At 55.3% G+C, this 19,544-nt stretch overlaps 1 protein-coding gene across 5 annotated transcripts; it reads right to left on the bottom strand.

Moving 5' to 3' along the window:
- Positions 1-866: 866 nt before the first annotated feature.
- On the bottom strand, positions 867-18,140 carry CNDP2 (carnosine dipeptidase 2). Of its 5 annotated transcripts, none has more exons than XM_059894131.1 (12): positions 18,119-18,140; positions 15,268-15,358; positions 14,050-14,193; positions 10,488-10,650; positions 8,288-8,376; positions 6,603-6,803; positions 6,264-6,348; positions 5,372-5,532; positions 3,364-3,528; positions 2,252-2,393; positions 1,892-2,039; positions 867-1,502 (listed from the first exon to the last, which is right to left on the bottom strand). In XM_059894131.1, the coding sequence occupies exons 2-12, from the start codon at positions 15,325-15,327 to the stop codon at positions 1,433-1,435; spliced, it is 1,428 nt and encodes a 475-aa protein (XP_059750114.1). In that variant the 5' UTR covers positions 15,328-15,358; positions 18,119-18,140; the 3' UTR covers positions 867-1,432. The 5 variants fall into 5 exon arrangements, with proteins under 5 accessions (XP_059750114.1, XP_059750110.1, XP_059750111.1 ...); XM_059894127.1 differs by having other exon boundaries at positions 18,086-18,128; XM_059894128.1 differs by having other exon boundaries at positions 18,053-18,125.
- Positions 18,141-19,544: the final 1,404 nt, after the last annotated feature.

Below are 19,544 nucleotides of genomic sequence, written 5' to 3'. Positions count from 1 at the left end.
GCTTTCCTTCGGGCCGGGACTCCTCTCGGCTCCCTCTCTTCTGGGTCAAGAATGCAGCCCAGTAAGTTCTCTTTTTCTAAATAAGACCAGGCAGGGGATTCTTGTTAGCAGTCAGCTTCCTGCCGTGGAGTAACACCATTCAGGGCAAGTTTGGGATTTCACGATTGGGGAACGCCTCTCCTCCCACAGAACAGTGGGATGAATGCATTTCACGAGCCCTGAGTAAAGCTTCTTCCCCTAACTGGAAACTGAAGTGCACAGAGCCCGAGCAGGTAGCTCCAAGGACTCGGGCCCCGCAGGGTGCAGGGTGCCTGGTACCAGACTGTTCTCCCGGGTGAGCCTCCCCGAGGACCAGCAGGATGAGTGGTGAGGGTGGAGACAAGGAGGCTGCAGCTCCCGACGCCGCGAGGACGCTGTGGAGGTGACGCCAGGGGCAAGGAGGGGGACCCGGGCAGTGAAGGAGAGATCCAGGGGTGGAAAGCGTGGCTCCACTCCGTCCCGTTAGGTGTCAGGTGTGACAGGGCCCAGTAACCAGCACCCCCGTCCCCCATCCCAGTCCCGGCCTACGAGTCAGGGGGGGTCAGCAAAGGAGACAAAACACGGACTTCACTCATGATCAACAAGGGCCCGGTTCCTTCGGGGGAGTTTAGTGTGGCCTCCTCCGTCGGCTGGGCCGGGGGACTGTGCTGTTTAAACCGGTCGGATGGGCTCTCCTGCGGCTCGGCAGCACCGGGAGCGGGGACAGGAGAGGACGAGCGAGACGGGCACCGGCGTCCTGAGCCCGGCCCCAGCCCCGCCAGCCCGCTCCGCGTACCTCACCGCGCGCGGGCACACGGCTGCGCAGAGAAAGGCGCACAGGCGGCAGCTCCTCCAGAAGCTCAGCTTTTTTTATTTAGCAACTCAGGTTGAGATCAAATAACCCTCCCAGTAGGCTGAGGTTTTGAGGGATCGTAATAAACAGAAGATGTGGAACACCAGTAACAGTTAAGGTCTTGAGAAAAGGACAGAATGTGCCCAAGACAGCAAAGGACAGAAAGGATGGCCCTCGAGGCACCAGGTGCCCGCGACTCAATGTTCCAAGTGTGTGTGACCCTGACTCTGGGGGCAGAGGTGGGACCAGGAAGCACCAAGGCCTCTCTTTAGCCCAGTGGACATCGACCAGAACTTTCTACAGAAGAACTTGTGCTTTTAGGCCTTGGCTATTTTCTGGAGACACCACTGAGAATTCAGCTGTCACCCAGGGTCGTTTACAAGCCCCCAGGGCTGAACATTTATCGCTGCCGGGATAGGTTAACTCCATCCTGAGACAGGTGGGTGGTCTCGCGTCCACTCCTGGAGGCCTGGAGAATCTGACGAGAGGGAAAGGAGAGAGACGGGCTTCCGCGTTCCCGAGCGACGGGAAGAGCGCAAGGTGATGGGAGGAGGGCGGTGCTCAGTTCTTCAGCTGGGACACTTCGTACAGGTATGCAGCCAGCATCTTGGTGCCTTCAATGTAGTTGTGCCTGACAGGGAGGAACAGTCATCACGCTGGCTGGTGTCCCGAAGGCCGGGCACAAATACTGCGTTCCTTCCGGAAGCGGACATCCCACCGGCCTGGCGTGCTGGCCCTGAGCGCTGCTTGCCTTGGTTCTCAAGTCCAGTCCGCCTGCCCCACCAGGGACCAGCCCTGGTCCTGGTCTAACGGAACGCGTGGCTCTCAGCCGGTACTTAGCGTGAAGGGCCTTACCCGGACCACAGCTCCTCCCTGTCCGGATGCGAGGTCTCCACCTTGTGTCCTAACACCCAGGGCTCTGTGCTCTCCCCCTGCCCTCCAAGCAGGGCCTTTCTTTGCCTCAGTCCCTGATTGGCCCACCCCAGTCACCCCAAGACGGCCCCTCTTTTCTGTCCTCACCTGTTGAGCTTTTCATTCTGGGAGTGGGCTCCGTCATCTGCTGACCCCACGGGCAACAGCATGACATTCTTCCCTGTGGCCTCCTGAAATGTCAAAGTCACAGGAATACTGCCGCCTTCCCTGGTCAAGTCCGGCTCAACACCAAAAACTGAGGGAGAATGGAATAAAAGACACTGAGCTTTAGGGCTGCGAGGCCAGGGATCCGCCACAGATCTACTGGCCCGCAACCCCAAGTCCAGATCAGCAGCCCTGCTCTCAGGGTTGGAGGTGGCACAGCCCAGCCCGCACAGAGACAGAGCCGACACAGTCACACGCCCACGATCCGCCAGCGCCTATCCGCCCCCAAAGAGGACGTCTGACCTGTCTTCAGGGCTCTTCTCCCAGCCAAGTAATGAGGGTGGTTGAAGTCGGATACCCAGGGCTTCCCGCCGTGGCTCAGGTACACCTTGAACTTGTTGGGACTGTGCAGTTCAGCAAACTTCTTGGTCAAGTAGCTCGTAACCTGAAGCACAGGCAGGAGAGACAGTGTCTTACAAGCCTGGCCTCTGACCTAGTGCTGGGGATCTACTCCACAACAGTCTCTGGGGGTGAGTCCACAGTCGTCTACAACGGGTCTATAAGGGGTCTACAGTGAGTCTATGGGTCTACAATGAGTCTCATCTGCTGCTGCTAAACACTGATCTGCATAACTACGATAACAGAAAAAGGGATTTTATCATGAAACAAACTTCAGTTATTTAAGGTAAAAGGTAATGTTTTAATTTCAAGCAATTCACCCTTTACGTAGATATTCCCATATGATGTTAATATTTAAATCCCATATGATGGTAACACTTAAATCAAGTTTAAAGAAAACGCCCCTTGACTTGCTTTACAAAAACGATTACGGCTAATGCAAAAACAGAGCCAGGTGCTGACCCAGGGTCACCTCGTGATGAGAACATCTCAGTCCTAGGCTTGGAGAGCGGCCCTCAGTTTCCCCTCCCAACAGGGAAGGTCTTGACTCCGTCTCTCCACGAAACCCCCCGGGGGGAGGACGAGCGACTGCTCTCCCGCAAGCCTGGCTGACTCTCAGGCACCAGACGCTGCCCCACTCTGGACCCTCCCCCTCTGGAAGCTGCCCCCCAGTCCTGGACGCTTCCCCCTCTGCTGCTCACCAGGGACCAAAGGCCCGCGGACTCCCACCATAACACAGGCAGCCCGAAGTCAGCAACTGCCTTGAGCCTCGGGACGAGGTCAGAGATGAGATTTCAGCACGCCTCAGCAGTGACAGAGGCCACTCGCACGGGATGCCCTTTTACGGGACCTTGATCCCTGATTAGCTCTGAACTGCTTGTTCCAGCAGCCGCTGAGCTGGCGAGAGCCGAGGACAGGGCTGTGCAGGCAGAGGCGCGCCCTCCCGCTGCCCAGAGCCCCGCTGACAGGCCCCGGGTGGGCAGCACGCCCCGCCCACGCCCCAGCACCCCACGTGCCTGCTCGGTGACCACCTCAGGAGTCATGTCTGGCACGAGCCTGATGGAGAACTTGCCGATCACTTTGTGGGGAATCACGGTCTTGACCCCCGACCCAGAGAAGGCACCTTCGATCCCGTGGAGGGAGAGGGACGGGTACCGCCACCTGTGCATCAGGATGTCTTTCTGCAGAAAAACGACAAAGTGGGTCGGAAACGGCACCGCCTGCTCACGGAGGAGCCCGGCCGGCCTGGGGTCCACACACCGTCAGGAAGGCAGGAGCGACCCGGCAGGGCCGGTAGATGAGCCGGCCCCAAAGGCGCTCCGGCAGCCGCTACAACAGCCCCCCAAGGGGGCTCTGCGCGCCCAGGACGGCCGCAAGCGTGTCCTCTCCGCGCCTCCCAGTGAGTCCGCACCGCCCGGGTCAACAAAACTGACCACACAGGAGCCACGGTGTTCTGGCCAGCCCCACCCATATGAGGGCTGTTGCAGAGCCAGGGGCACCAGGAAGGGGAGGGAGGCATGACCCCGGCCATCCTAGGTCCTGGGCTTACAGGACACCGAGTGTGGGGCGAGCTCCCCGAGGAGGGGAAGCCAGGCCGTGCATCACGTCCTAGGCCGGTGCCCACGGACAAGCCCGGCAGCCTCTGCTGCGGGGATGGGCACAAGGCAGCCCCCCGTCTCGCGAGCGTCTACTTGACACGGCCGCCTCTCATGCCCCTCTCGTCCCAGCGGTGGCACGCGACGTATCAGGAGAGGACACGCTGCCGCCCGAACCCCTGGGCTTCCTCGGCGACTCAGCACGTAACTCTGGACGTGTTTGTGAACCAAAGAGCCCAGTGACGGCCGGAAGGAGCAGACACGGCCCTTAAGCAGACACCTCACGTAAAGGCAAATGTTACCGGAAGGCAGCGGGGCAGGAGGAAATACAAATGTGTCCAGAGCCCAACCTTCCCCAGACTCATTTCTCCCCTGGGACTAGTCTCTCTTGGTCACGGCGTCAGGACCCAACTGACTGCCGCCCGCGAGGACCCTGTCTCGGCTCCGCCTGTGAATCCTTACCCCGCTCGGTCCTCTCCGATGCGTCCTGAGCCTGAGGGGTCCCCGGCCCCGCCTCCCCGCCCCCCAGCGCCCCCCGCAGCCTCACGGCCCCCCAGCCCCAGCGCCTCAGCTCCTATCCCGCCACACCCCCTGCCCGCAGTCTGTCCCCAGCGAGGGCTCATCAGCGCGTCCCTCTACTCAACACCAGTCACACCGCCGTCTTCCAGGACAGTGCACGACCTCCTCGGCAGATCAGAGGCCTTTCTGTCAGGCACCTTCCCTCCGAACCCCGGGCCTCACTGGCCGCCCACGAGCGGGACAGCTGAGGCCTGCTCTGGCGCTCAGCCCCGCCTGTCTCCTGCAGGCCCGGTGGCACTCCCGTCTAAGGACGCCTCCCCCTCCCCCCAGGCGCCAGACCACCCCACGGTGGCCTCCGCACACCCCCTAAGCTTCTCTGCCCGTCTGTCACCTGGAGAGGTGACACTCAAGGGCCAAGCCCGGTTGCGCTCCTCCTGCATCCCCAGGGCCTGCCGCTGCGGTTCAACTAAAGCTTAGTTAACCACGTGAACTTATAGTCACACCTTAGAAACCAGGAACTAAGCTAATTAAGAGAAAGGTCACAACACGATTTTCTCCTGACAGTTAAGTAAATGTTTTGTGCAAATGGTTTCCACCTTAGCATCCAGCTCCGTCAGGAATGGCTTAAATCATCTCTGGCCCGGTGGTAAAGTGACTTCCCCACATGTGCAAATGAGGAAAAGCCCCTGCCTCTCTGCAGACGTCCCCCAGCTCCCGAGCTCTCCACAGTCGACATGTGACACGTTAAAGAGCTCCCAGCTCCCAGCCTGGCGCGTGGTGCCTTCCGGCGCCTGCACCGTCTGGCTGCTCCCGTGCCCGGGGTACGCCCGAGTCCATCCAGCCCTCAGCCTCCGGCCCGGGGACCCTGCAAGCCCGGCGGGGGGCAGGCCTCGCGGCGCCCGGGCAGCACCTTGCAGCCGTGCAGCAGGGTCTGTGTCCCCACATCCCGGGTGTACTCCTCCAGGTCGAAGTCGATCTTGTCGTAGAGCTCCAGCTCGTCGTCCGTCACGGAGGCCACCGCCTCGCTGATGCCCGGGATGAGGATCTTCCCCGTGCGGTCCATCAGGCAGCCTGGAGGAGTGGGGAGGGTGAGCGCTCAGCGTGCGTGCGCTCCGTAAGGCGTTCTGTTACCGTAACAACCCAGGGAGGAGAGCGGGGGCACCTGCCGTGTAACACACGGAAGGCAGGAGAGCCGTCCACGGTCACGGAGCAGGATACACACGGAGCAAACGGGCTCCCGCAGGCCCGCCCTGAAAACCACTCCTCTGTCCAACATGTCCTGTTTAAGGCACGTCCCACGAGAAACTACCTGCTCCCACGCTGAGGGGGGAAAACCGAGTGGGGCAGGGTAGACTCCAGTCCCAGAAAAGTCAGCTCTGTGCACGGCCGCCGCCGCCCGCCACGGAAGGAAACAGGACTGAGCACACGGCGGGCCGAGGCCGTGCGCCAGGGGGACACCAGGCAAGGGAGCCGTGGCCTCGCTCTCACAGGGCTGAGCGCGCAGGAGACTGCTGCGGCCAGTCACAGTGTCAACTAGACCGAGGTTGACGCCCTCCAGGGACGTAACACACAACGGCGTCCAGAGGAAGGACGGCCGTGACAGGGCAGGCGGGGTGCCCGAGTCGGGCCGCGGAGACGACATGGGGGGGAGGGGAGGCAGAAATGAAGCACGGGGGTCTTTTAAAGGGACCAGTCAGTGGCGGGGGGTGGGAGGGAGGGACAGAAGGCATGAAGCAGCCTGGAAGCAGTGCCCGCACCAACCCCCCGCCCGACTGCCACGCGGTGACGGAGGCCACGCTCACCCATCAGCACGATGAGGTCGGTCATGGCCTCGTGCACCGAGCCGCCGTACACGCCGGAGTGCAGGTCTCTGCTGCTGCATTCCACCTGCAGACACATGGCCACCCTGCTTGGCTGCTCACGGGAGCCCGTTCTTACCGCGCGACAGTAAAGTGAGCAAAGAACGTTCACACGACCATTTTCGAAATCAAAATCTGCTCCCTCAACAAGCAAAGCAAGGTGCTTCCTAAATGCCAGAACTCTGGCAACAATCAAAAAATCCTCTTGGAAACGCCAACCACAGGAGAACGCATGGGCACCCAGAGCCCTCCCAGCTGCTCCCCGCACGACTCGGCACAGACCTCAATGAAGAAGTAGCAGATGCCCCGGAGCCCGTAGGTGATGCAGGGCTTGTTCTTCCCCAGCCAGTAGTTGTCAGAGATGCAGACGTAGTCCACATCCTTAAAGAACACGTCCTTCTGGGCAAAGATCAGCGCATCCAGGCCTTCGGAGCCAGACTCCTCCATGCCCTCCAGACAGAAGCGGACGTTGACGGGGACTTCCTGGGCAGGAGGCCGGTGAAGGAAGGCACTCAGAGCTCACGGGCTTAGAAGCAACAGCCAGGAAGCCACCCAATGTTGGGAAGTCACGAATTTCAAATAAGTGACTTCCTCCAGACCGACCACTGGGCGGGCTGTGTGTGGCCCACAGAGACCCTCAGTCCCCAGGCGCTGGGCCACCAGGGGACAAGCGTGGCTTCGGCCGGTCACCCTTAGAAGGACTCCTTCCAAGGAGCTCCCAGCCCGACCACATGTGCCACTCATCGGGGTCTCTGCGCTCGCCCAGCGCGAATCAGCGTCTCCAGCAAAGCTGAGCCGCCCTCTCTAAAACAAAGGCCACGACACAGACAGCCAGAGCCTTCATCTGCGTGGCCACCAGCAGTGCACGCCAGAGCGAGAGCGCGCTTCCCCCAGTTCAGAAGGCGCTCCACGCACTGCAAGCCCTTCTCCTCCAGAGCTGACAGTGACCCTAAGATGCCACGTGGCTCCTGCTCGGTGGGCTTCCAGGTCTCCCCAAGGCTGTGCTGTGAGGCACGTGGCCCTTCCACAGGAGACAACGTGAAGCCACACCTGAGCGAGGCGGTGCCAAAGGCCATGGAAGGCTGGGCCCGTACGGACTCACGTCTGCGGGGTCCTAGCTCAGAGCTGCCCCCAGACAGCGCTGCTCACCACACGCAGCACCCCTCTGCCACTCCAGTGGAACAGGGGTGAGGGGAGGTGCGCTGAGCGGCTCTGCCCTGCACACGGCCACCCCTCCGCTCGGCCACCCGCTGATCCCAGGGGCCCTGGAGGAGAGGGGCCTTCCCAGCCCGAGCCCAGCTCCCTCAAACCCTTTTCAGATCTACCACCCCATGTCCTGACAAAAATGCTTGTCATATCATTCTTATCGCAACACAAGATAAAAGCAAGATGCAGAAACTGCCTATATGTTATGATCACAATCAGATTAAAAAGAATTCTTGAAAAGATTGGTAAGTAACAAAATATTAAGTCTCTGAGGCCTGGATTCTAGGCACCTCTTTTTTCTCTCTACTTTTCTGTATTTTACAAACTTTCAACAAGGAGCAGATGTTTCAGTTAAGGAAATATATTTTTAAAAATCAAATTTAGTTTTAGGAGGATAAAAACCACACAGAGAAAGTGAGGGTCTGTCGGCTAGCACAGGGCCCGGGTCACGCCCTGGCAAGCGCCCACTTCCCAGGCGCGGTCAGAGCCCGGAACTCTCACCTGCCTGGGTCCCTGCTGAGTCACCAACAGGGTGACCTTGGGACGACTGTAAAACCACTGCACCTTCAATGTCTCCCCAAGCTGGAAAACAGCCTATAAACTGGAAGATGACCCAGCTGCGCTGGTGCAGTTTGGGGGGGAAGCCTGCTGTCTCCCGGCCCGTGCTCTTTGATCTTTAGGGGCTGTTCTGGGAACAGAAAGTCCCACTCCGCATCCCCAGGTGGAGCAGGGGAATCGGGCCCTAGATGTGGGCGGCGTACCTGACACGTTTTCTGGAAGGCTTCCAGGGCGTTCATCCAGCCGGCCACTGGCCCCTTATCATCGGTGGCTCCTCTCCCATACAGTTTGCCTAGAACAGCAATCAGCAAGTTCATCAGGTGACGGTCGCAGCGCACAGCAAGGAGCACCTCTCGGTGAACATCTGACGACATCCCAGCGCGACCCCACGCAGCCATCCTAAGCCTCTTCTTCGTGTCAGAAGCCCCATTTCCATTCTATCAGGAGCCCCGAGTCTCCACCCAACATGATCGTTAGGATCTTCCAGAGAACTCGCCCGATCTAAGAGCAAGCCGTGGGAGTGCGGCCAAGGTCCCCACCGTCTCAGGGCACGCGCTGCAAACCCAGCTCCGCGGGACCACTGCCACTTGGCTAGTGTGTTAAAATCTAGTCCACAGCCAGCCGGCAGCAGCTCCCTCCAGGGGAGGGAGAGCTGGCTGGATGCAGGTGCACCGACCAAGGAGAACCACAGCCTCACCCGCACCACAGCCCAATCTGACGAGGAACAGAACTGACGTCCGTCACGTACCCCTCTAGGTTATCACTAAAGGCAGGAAGCTGCCCCTCCCCAGTGTAACCGGCCACCTCCCCGCTGCACAGCCACCTCTGGGACCCCCGTACAAAGGTGGGTGTCTGGGCTGGGCACTGGCCATCTTGAAGGACACCAGGGAGACAAGCCCAGACCCCCCCTCCCGGACCAGATGCAGCGTAAGGCCCGAGGGAGGCCAGAACCCCGGGCGCCATGTGCTCAGGGGGCCCCTCCCGGCCTCAGTCTGTCCCGGTCGGTCCTCTGTCCTCCTCACCCTTAGCCCATTTTCAACGTTCGGCAGGTCAACCTGACCCACCCCAAAGCGGCGTGGGGCTTAAAGCCATCACTGCCTTGGGGATTTCTTTTTTAAACTAAATCTGCTTTTCACAAAAGCTAAAGAGCTCTTCTAAGACGCATCCTCGTCCCTGTGGCAAACACTGACCAAGCGACCCCAGGGAGCCGGGGCTGTGCGGGCCGGGGTGGAGAGAGGCCGAGAGCGCCCACCCCCGGCCCGGCACGCCAGCAGGCATGTGTGGGCAGCTTCTCCGGGCTACGGGGGCGCTCCAGGTTCTTCCGTCCTGCGTGTCTGTGTGTCTGTCTGGGGGTGGGCTGTCAGGGGGGGGCTGAGCAGTAGGTGACCAGGGCTGGCGCAGAAAGAGGCGCAATGAGGGGAGAGAAGATGGGGCCCACCGGGTCCCCCAAGAGGCACCGCTGTGGGGCAGGGCGGGAGGCGGTGCAGGACCCGCCTCCACAGGCCAGGGGAGGGCCTTGCAAGGGGGAAGAGAAGGGGCGGGACGAGGACAACCTCCGGGGGGTTCTGGTGCAGGGGTGGGGAGGAGGGGCGCCGCTGGGAGAGGGGAGAGGGGACGAGAGGAAGGGCGGGGGCCCAGGCTCTGGACTGAGGACACGTTAGCAAGCGCACCCTGAGGACCGCTGTGCGCAGCAATGGCGTGACTGTCCCTGAGCCGGGGAAGCTCCAACAGAAACTCAGCGTGTCCCGCAAGAAAGGCTTTACTTAAAGACGGTCTGCACTCGGCCCAAGGGGACGAGGCACAAATGAAGGGGCTGCTCCACGTGGCGAAAGGCTGCGTCCAGTGTGGAAATGTGAAGGTTCAGTGACGAAGGCAGGCGGAGCCTTTACCCGGGGCGGGTTGGAGGGCAGCAAGAAGCGGGGCCAGTGCGGGGGGAGGTGAAGAGGTGCGCAAGGTGCCCGCGGGGCCCAGCCCGGGAGCCCTCGATGGCTTCACTGAGCCGTCACTGCCATCCTCCCCAGGGCAGCAGGCATCGGGGAAAGGCCAAGGCTTCCCTAAACCCTGACGGGAGCTGCTAAAATGCGCCACGGAAGCAGTTACAAATCGGACCAGATTTGGATCCCAGGTTTTGGGATGCTGCACCACCTCAATTCAGATCGGGCTTCCTGGGAAAGTGTCAGCAGGAGAGGGAAGCCCAGCAGGCCCAAGGCCCCAGAGACCTGGTTCCAACAAAGAAAGGAAGGCTTTCGGAGGTTTCAAGGATGGATGCACACGCGTGAGGCTTCCAGAACCCAATTTCTAGATCATGTACAAACAGCCAGCTCTGGAAAGACAACCCAGAGGCCACGGGTGCACCTCCTAAGCAAATGCCACAAGTCCTCGTCCTTGGGGAAGCGTCCCTACCGTCTCGCTCCACCAAGGTGAAGGGCTCGCTGTCCCAGCCGTCCTCCAGGGCTGCCGGCTGCACGTCCAGATGTCCATAAATGCACACCGTTTTCTTCTGCGGGTCGGAGCCCAGTGTGCCGAGTAAAATGGGCGGAAGTGGTATCTCCGAGCCATCAGGGAGCTGGGGGAGGAGAGGAGGCCATGGAGGACAGGCTTTGTTTAAAGAGGGTGGTGTTTACAGAAGATGTTATCAACATGCCCTGGACAATCTTACGTGTTCTCATCAACCACTTCTATTGCAGAGTTCAAGATCATACTGTTCAACCGAGTCATTAATTAACAAGAATATACTTTCCCGTAATCCGGAGCACAGAGACTGGACTACGGCCATCCCACCCTGAACGTGCCCCATCTCATCAGAGCACAGAGAGTGAACTATGTTTACTAACTGCAGGTGGCTTGGTAAATTTTTAAAGGTTGATTTTTGAAAAAAACTTTTATGTAACAAAACATATTACAAAGGCTGAGTTTGGGATGCAGCTTAGTTCATTATTTTCTAAAATAATATATAAAATCTACGGTAATCTTAAAGCAGAAGATACATTTTGAAGTTTTTTATGTAAATTACAGTCATGCACAGAAAGGGCCGTAGACCAGGGTATGATGAACTGTAATTTGCAGGAGGCCACACTGCATGAAGCCGCAGTAGCTGGGACTCCTCCTGAGCCTTCTCCCAGAGGCCGTATCAGCCTCCCAGTCCCCTACGAGCGGGGGACAGATATTAATCACAGGATTCTCTCCTCATCTAGGGTAGAAATGCAGGTGTACGAAGGCAAGCCAGTGCCAAGCCCCACATCAAACTCAGGTCCCTTCCAACATTCACATCAGCTCAGCGTCTGCACCTTCCATGGTAAACCATGGCCCACGAAGGCCCTGCAAAATATCCGGCACCCCATCCTCCTCGCCCCGTTCCTGCAGTCTAAGAGGACAACCCGAGGTCCTTACAAAGTGCCACCAATGGCAGGGAGGGTGAAAGGAGCACGTGCTGAGTTTCAACTGCAGGAGCGAGGAAGAGTCACAGAGGAGCCATCACACACCTGGGTGTCAGGCTAGTTACTAGAAAACGCTCTGAAAACATACGTAACTAAACAGAACACACAAACCAAACTGATAATGAAGCTATGGTAACGATTTACAATTAAGAGGTAAAATGAGCAGCAGCTAAAACCGACAAGCAAATCGGGACAAGGGATGGGCCGGTAAAAGTGTCCTTCTCCACACTCCCGGGGGCACTGAGCACCTCTACATCTCCGCGCCCATCAGGGAACGTTCCAGGCCGCCGAGTTCTCTCAGGATACGGGATCTGTCCTTCCAGTACACCCTACTCATAAATGCCAATTTAACTGCTGCTGACCCTGCAGCTGCCCACGCGCAATCCTGGACTCCACCTCGCCACCCACCCACGCGAGCTGCCCTGGGGCTGTGTCCTCGCGAGGACGGCCTGTAGCCACCAGGGCAAAGAACCGTTCTCGAAACCAAACGCCCTGACCTGGTCACACAAGACACGGGGTGCTGCGGTCCCAGCTGGCCCTTTGCTTGCCTCATAGGAAAGTGATTTTTAAAAACAGATTTTCTCTAAATAAATCTCTGCTCCAGGTAGCTCCTCTGAAACACTTTAGCATTTTCTAAGAAGCCACTTGGGCCCATAGATATTCATGCCACAAACTGCAAATCTCTCTCTGGGTTTCCCCACTTACTCAGATGTCACAGGACAAGGCCTGGGCGAGAGACACAGTGATGTGTTCACAGGGAGAACACGCTGTCCTCTACCAGCATCTGTCTGGGCACAAGTCTGTGTCAAGGGGTCCTCACGTCTCCCTCCTTTCCACCCATTCTAACGGCCACCACACGAGTCCAGCTCCCGACCCCTGACCCACTGCACCGGCGCCGGGGGCTCTCCCGTCACTGCTCTGCTCAGGAGCCACGACTGCCCCATTGGCTGAGCTCCTCTGTCTGGCGCTCGGGCCCTCAGGGACAGGGCCCGCCACCGACCGGGGCAGCGCTGGGCTGCAGGCAGGCCGGACGGGACGGCTCCTGCACCAACCCTGGCAGGGAGGCCCCAAGCGCCCCAGATCAGCCCTCCCACCGTCACGTCGGCCCCTGAACCTTGCCCAGCAGGGACCGGGCTCCCAACATCTGTCCTCTGTGAGGCTGAAAGTACCCCGGCTTCTGCGCGTACAAGTGCTGACAGCCACCCCACGCCCGCCCCAAGGCACCACCACCGCCAGGAAAGGGCAACACCACTGCCAGATGAACTGATGGGCAGAGGGGACCACATGTGCTACGGCTGCGCCCCACGAGGACCTCGGCAGAGCTTCTCTAACAGTGATGAAAGCTGCCAACTCCTTCCCTGATAAAAGTAGGCATCATGGAACTCAAATAGTGTGGCAGTCATTTAGTCTTTCGTGGAAGGCCCTTTCTGAAGAACCGCACTGTAACATCCGTGTTAAACAGAATAGATCCATCTATTTTAACAAAACAACTCTTAAAAATTATTTGTCACCTAGATTTTTTTTTTAATATATTAGGAAAAAAGGAAGAGGAAGAAAGTCAAGTATACTCCTAACAGACACTAACTCAAAGAAACTTGGTTTAGCCTCTCATGAGTGGGCAAAGTGCCAGGAAGCTCTAATGTGCCTTAAGTAATCTTCAGTTAACTATTAAGTCTGTGGTCAGAAGAAATCTCACACAAACGACACTGGACTGGGAATCGGAAGGCCCAGATTTTAACCTCCTTTGCCATGGGCCTATTATTGGTTCCCAGGGAGACAGAGCCCACCTGGGCCTCTGGGTCCTTCCATTTATGAAAAGAGCTGAATGTCCATATCTGAAATCCCAGGATATGGTTTCAACGGACACATAAATCATCAGGCAAGAGAACCAAGATAAACCAAACCCAGTTATCCCTGCAACATAAAAGAGCGTTACAAACTTCGAAAATGCATGCCATGAAACATGTAATTAACACGGGACTGAAATCATCTGAAAGGAAAATAGTGGAATAATGCACCAAAAAGTGAGATTGTTCATTCAAGTTAGAATCTGTCAGAATCCTGCATTAAAATGCAACTGAGCCCCAAGTCCCACACATAAAGTAGCCCTTTTCCAGGAACCAAGTCATGAAAAGTGCTGTTTCTACCAACTGGGGACACAGTGGGTGTGAGTGGGAGTCTCCATTAGTTTTGCATCTGATTGGCAAAGAGCAACTTCCTGGTCTGAAGGCTGACTGACTGCTGGGAAGGAATGCCAGCTCGCCTCAGAATGGCCATTATGTTAACTTCTGCTTAGATAACACTCAACAGTTCTCCTTCCTGGAGAACAGTGATGAGTATCACAAATCTCTGTCTAATCCAGCTCAAGAAATCACACAGTTTAGCATCCAAATCAGGCCTTCTTTGTTTGTTTGAAAGACCAGCAGGTTATCTGAAGCAAAGACATGTAAGAACTAGCCGAGGCCTATCAACTCCTCAGTAAACCTGCTCGTTGTGGCTCTGCAGCGCGGAGAGTGCCGGCCGCATACCTTCTGGTTCCCAATGTCCACCAGCTCCACGGAGCCCCCCAGCTGCTTGATGTCGGCAGCGGCGACCTCCATCATCCTCCTGATCTCGCCTCTTTTCTCGGGCCACGCAGACACGCTCTGGATGGCCACCCATTCCGCAAGTTTCTGTTTGTGGATAATAAGCAGAAGGGATTCTGAAAAGGTGCTCCTTGAGGAAGGAAGGTACTCACAAGGGTGCCACTGTCCGGCCCACAGAGGTCACTTGCTACCTGCGGCCACTCCATTTGGAACGTGCTGCCCAGACGCAGAAGAAGAGCTCCGTGGCATCTGCTTTTTGCTTAAGATATAAAGGGACTGCCTGTACTGACCCTACACCAAGAACTATACAGCATGACAGGAAAATCGTTAACCGTAAAGCATGACGTGAGTGTAACATGTACAAAGTTCCATAAACACGTTTACATCTGCATCTGACAAAATTACAACTGAAAGATACAGAAAATACCCAATATTTTCAGAGTCCAAGTTGGCTTATTTACCATCCTGACGATGGCCAAGTTCTCGAAAATAGAAGTTTTAGAATGAGCACTCTAAAGATTTCACCTGAAACATGTCTACCAAGGGCGATCTTAACGTATGATTCTTTAGGTTAACATCAAGAAACAGATTAATACATAACATTACCATATCATTTAAAACATGCTAAATGTAAAATAGTTCTTTTTATCTACCACAAGAATAAACAAAAATCTTCAGTTAGCTTTGCCATTTCTAGAAACAGGTATTAAGAGTTTCTGTCAAAAGCCAACTTACATACTGTAATGAGAAAGCAGAGGAAAAGACCTCTAGACAATACACATTTTCAGTTACTTTTTTTTTGTGGTGACAACGCTTAAGATCTACTCAAGTACACGATGCAGTTTTGCTGACTATAATCACCCCGCAGTGCACTGGATTCCCCAGAACTTACCCGCCTTGTAACTGAGGTTTGTGCCCTCTGGCCAACACCTCCCCAGTTCCCCACCCCCCGACCACCACCGTTCGACTCTCAACTTCTCTGAGCGCAACTTTTTCAGATTCCACATGTGAGATCACACTAGCGCTGGTCTTTCTCCATCTAGACAGTATCTGTAACACTTGATTAGAACAGCATAATTCATATTAGCTTCTTGAAAGTTTCTCTGGGTACCATGCAATTAAACTGAACTTGAATGTTTACTAGAATAAACATTCCCTTACCTTAACGTAGCGATCCTGATTCTCATCAACGTACTTAAACAGGGCAGTGAGGGCTGACATCTTTCAACCAGACCGCAGACCTTGGAGATTCCTGGAAGGAAGAAGAATCTGTCAGTGCTGCCTCGAGACAGGGTCCAACTGATCAACAGGCCTGGAGGCACCTGTGCAGGATCATAAACTGTACTCCACCCCCCGACCAGCACTGGATGCAGTCGTCACGAGGACTCCAGCAAGTGACCTCGGCAGATACAGTGGTTCTGGAAAGCAGTCAGAGGCTCAGGCTGATCTCCATTCTTTTTTCAGAAGGAAAAGGTACACAGAATTGTCTGTCAAAATGGAAGGTAAGCGAAGGAAGGGCCTGAGTTGAAGACAATCTGATATAAATTAAAAGCAGGTACTCCCCAGGAGCACTGACATACCGGCATTTTAAAACGTTTTTTAAAATTTAATTTTACTCTCTTAAAGCACACAACTTCCCCCTTACTATTACCACAGAGGAAATAATCACTCCAAGGCTTCCACCAAAAATGTCACATCTTGTCTCTATGCCACAAACCAACAACACAGCAAACAAAGCCCGAAGAAAGGATCGTAATTCAGTTTAAGGAAACTGACAACCTGGGCCCAGAAACAGCCAAGACAACGTATGAAACTCCACTAGGGCCCGATTAAGATTAAAGAAACTTCCAGCCTCCCAGGTGCATTTTCTAACATCCAGTTTCTGCTCTGTGAGACCCAACATGCCCTGCTCCACCTTACAAATACAGGGGAAAAGAAATCATGTGACTCATCATCTTTTTTCTTTGTTTGGCCGTGTCTCAAGGCATGCAGGATCCTACTGATAGTTCCTCAACTAGGGATTGAACCTGTGCCCACCGCAGTGGAAGCTCGGAGTGCCAACCACTGGACCACCAGGGAAGTCCCGACTCATCTTCTTTAAAAACTGGAATCAATATGAAGCACAGAAGATCCTGGAATTGGCACTTTCAAAATGGGTTCTCCCCCCTTCCTCCAACTGACAACTCAGATTCCATCACGTGGCAAGACTCAAACCTCAGCAGTGACAGGAAGTATTTCAGAACTGCAGCTGCAGAGTCACAAGACCCTACCACATCTCTGTAGTTACAGAGCAGGACGCCAGAAAAGCGCCTGCGTATGGACACACTGTAGTTAAAGAGCATCTTTTTCTTGGTATAGGATTCTGAAGTGACTTCTAAAGACAGGAGAGACTTTATCCACTGAGACATGAAGCCTGGCAACAGATCGAGGAAGTGCAGTGTGAGTTCAGTAAGGTCAATCCTCTTCCCACACCCAGAAAAGAGCATACAAACCTTCCAGCCAACTCAGAGGGTTTCAGCTGAGGCTCTGACCTCAAAGACAGGGATCCCTGAATGCAGAGGCACAGCATACAAGTCAAAGTTTTCAATCACAAAAGAAACCCTATTTAGCAGGACAATATGCTACATCAGGTACTTTTGAGCTTCTGGTCATTAAATGCCACAAATCCCACACTCACTGTAATATATTCTCATTAATATTATGTTCTTTGAGGCCCAATTAACCAATGGCCTTCCAGCAAAGGTCAAAGATTCAACTATCTAAGCTGCACCTTTTATCAAAGGAGAGTAAACAGAGACCAAGACCGACTGTTGAGCTCTGCAGGCCACCTCACCAAGGCTGGAGAAAAAGCAACTGCTCCTCTGAACTGCTAACCCAGTCAGAGAGGTCAGGCCAGGTCCATTTCTCCCTCCCACTCACAGTTCTGGTTTTTCCCGTTTCACCACCACTTCTTTTATATGCCCCGGCGAACTCCATTTATTAGGGTGAAAGCACCGAGCTGGAGTGAGCAAAAGCAAATATTACCCTCTCGAAAGAAATGCCAGCCTTACTCTCCTCTTGGAATCTAAGGTTCTGGGGAGTAACATAACTTCAACAGTGAAACTAGTGTGAGAGGAAGAAGTAATACGGTGGCACCTGGAACCATCCAGCAATGCCTACGAATGATTCTCCCAGTTCTGAATGCCCCCATCCTGTCCCGCACTGATTCAAGGCACATGGTACCCTAAACAAACGCCTGAATCAGGGCTTCAAGTCTGTGTAAAACCACTGAAACAGCTGTGGAGACCTCTGGTTTGCCCAATCTAGACCTTCAATCCAAACGTACAGTTCTACATAATTACTTCTCGCCACCCCTCCCTGCAAACACCAGGGACGACAAAGGCATGAGTAAAACCTGCACCAAATCACTGAGCCAGCACTAGGATCCCGTGTCGGCGGCGCGGGCGGCTCGGAGGCCCTGCCCGCGAGGCCCAGGGTCTCAAGGACTCGGTGCAGGCCGAACCAGGACCAGGCATCACTCCGCTTGACAGGTGAGAAAACGGAGGCTGCCTGAGGGCGGCCAGCTGCAAACTCCCAGCCTTAAATGTGGGCGGGGGCTAGAGACCCCTGACCCCGGGCCTCTGACCCCCGGGCGCAGGCCGTCCCGCGACACCAAACTCAGGCTTCCGCCAAGGGCTCTGCTACGAGACACAGGCTTTAGTTTTCTGCGGGCCTCGCCGAGGGAGGGTCGAGAGACCGGCGCGTGCGCGTCCTCCCCGCCGCCCCAGAGCCCGGACCCCCGAGCGGGCCTTTTGACCCGACACCCTCTTCTCCCGTTAGGCCGGCCACGCGCGGAGCGGGCCTGCGTCCTCGGCCCCCCAGCCGCGCCCGGCCTCCCCTGCTCCCCCGGAGGCGGCCCAGGGCCCCACGCTCCCGGCCTCCGCCCCGCTGCCACCGCCCTCAGGACCTCCCCGCCTAGTGGTCCGTGACAGCAGCCCACCAGCCCGCCGCTGCCGCCTCGCCGCTTCCGTACCACGTGCCCCGGTCACGCCCCCGGCGCGGGCCCGCCCCGCTGCCGTCCGCCCACCAATCCCCGCCCTTGTCCGGAGAGCTGGCGTCGCCCCGCCCCCGCCGCCGTGCCGTCCACCAATAGCGAGCCTTGCTGGAGACGGCGTCGCCCCGCCCCTGCCGTCGCCCCGCCCCTCCACTGCGCGGTACGGGGCGGGGCGGGGCGGGGCGGGGCGGGGCGGGGCTGAGACCCGGGGAGGCGGGGCTCCGAAGCACCTGCCTGGGCGGCGACCTCCCTCCGTCCATCGCCTAGTGCTTTCACGGTGAGGCCCGAGAAGTGGTCTTTAGTGCAAGGTGGTCCGAAGTGGGGGCGCCCACACACACCCCGAACCCTCCCGCCGAAAGCTCCCGTCCCCGCAGGCTCCTGAGGGGCGCGCGTTGCAATTTCACGTAGCTTTGGCACTTCGCTCGCCAAGCCTTCACCAGCACCATTGCTGAGAGGGGGAAATATTTTAGTATTTAGTCTTCCAATAATCCTAGGGATTAATGAAGAAAGTAGACCCACCATTTATTTATTCAGCATCTACTACTTCTCTTTTTAACCCTTACAAGGATCCTTGGGGGTACGATTATCTCCGTTAGAGTATTCCCCCAAAATTTGGCAAAACTTTTACCCCTCCCACATTCTTTGTTGTTTTAATAACAAGTTTAATAGTTGCAAGGGATGTAGTTTCCCACATCCTGTAAATATTTTGAAATAAAATTACCTAAATTTTTACATGGTTTGTTTTTCCTTCGAAATTCTATTTCCATCCATATCCCTCACAGAATTTTGTCAAATTATAACACGTTTATACTTGAGAGTCTTTTATTGATGATACTATCATACTCCTCTGCAACAGAATATGTATAAAAATTTAAATTAGTATTTACTTTACTATAGCTACAAAGTTCTAAGTGTTAAATCGTTCCTCTGGGCTAAATTCTCATTACAATTATTAGTACATGATTGATTTAAAAAACCACCTACATATATGCTTTGGTAAAGAATTTTTAGCTATTTAAAGTAATTTATTGGAAATATATCCTTTACTCATATCTACTAGGCTTTTAAAAAATTAGTTATCTATAAATGAGATTATTGCTCGAATGAGACAGGATTCGGTGAAAAACGCAGCAAAAAAAAGGTGATTTAGAATAAAATCCATAATACATTACCCATATATTAAAATTTTATGGGCATGTGGTAGAAATAAATAAGAGCAAAGAGGAAGTTTCGGTCCAAGTAAAAAGTGAATGTGCATTTACAGTACCTAATAATCATTTGACAAAAGTTAATGAAAATGTTTCTCCTGCAAATCTGAATAAAAGTTAAGAAAATGCACAATTTAATCTTGATACAGAACTCTTTTACTTGGAAATATAATGTTAATTGTCAGAAGGTGGAACTT

This window comes from Balaenoptera ricei, chromosome 14, assembly GCF_028023285.1.
Source record: "Balaenoptera ricei isolate mBalRic1 chromosome 14, mBalRic1.hap2, whole genome shotgun sequence".
NCBI lineage: Eukaryota > Metazoa > Chordata > Mammalia > Artiodactyla > Balaenopteridae > Balaenoptera > Balaenoptera ricei.
The sequence above is the reverse complement of the archived record's forward strand: the minus strand, read 5'-3'. Positions and strand labels throughout refer to the sequence as shown.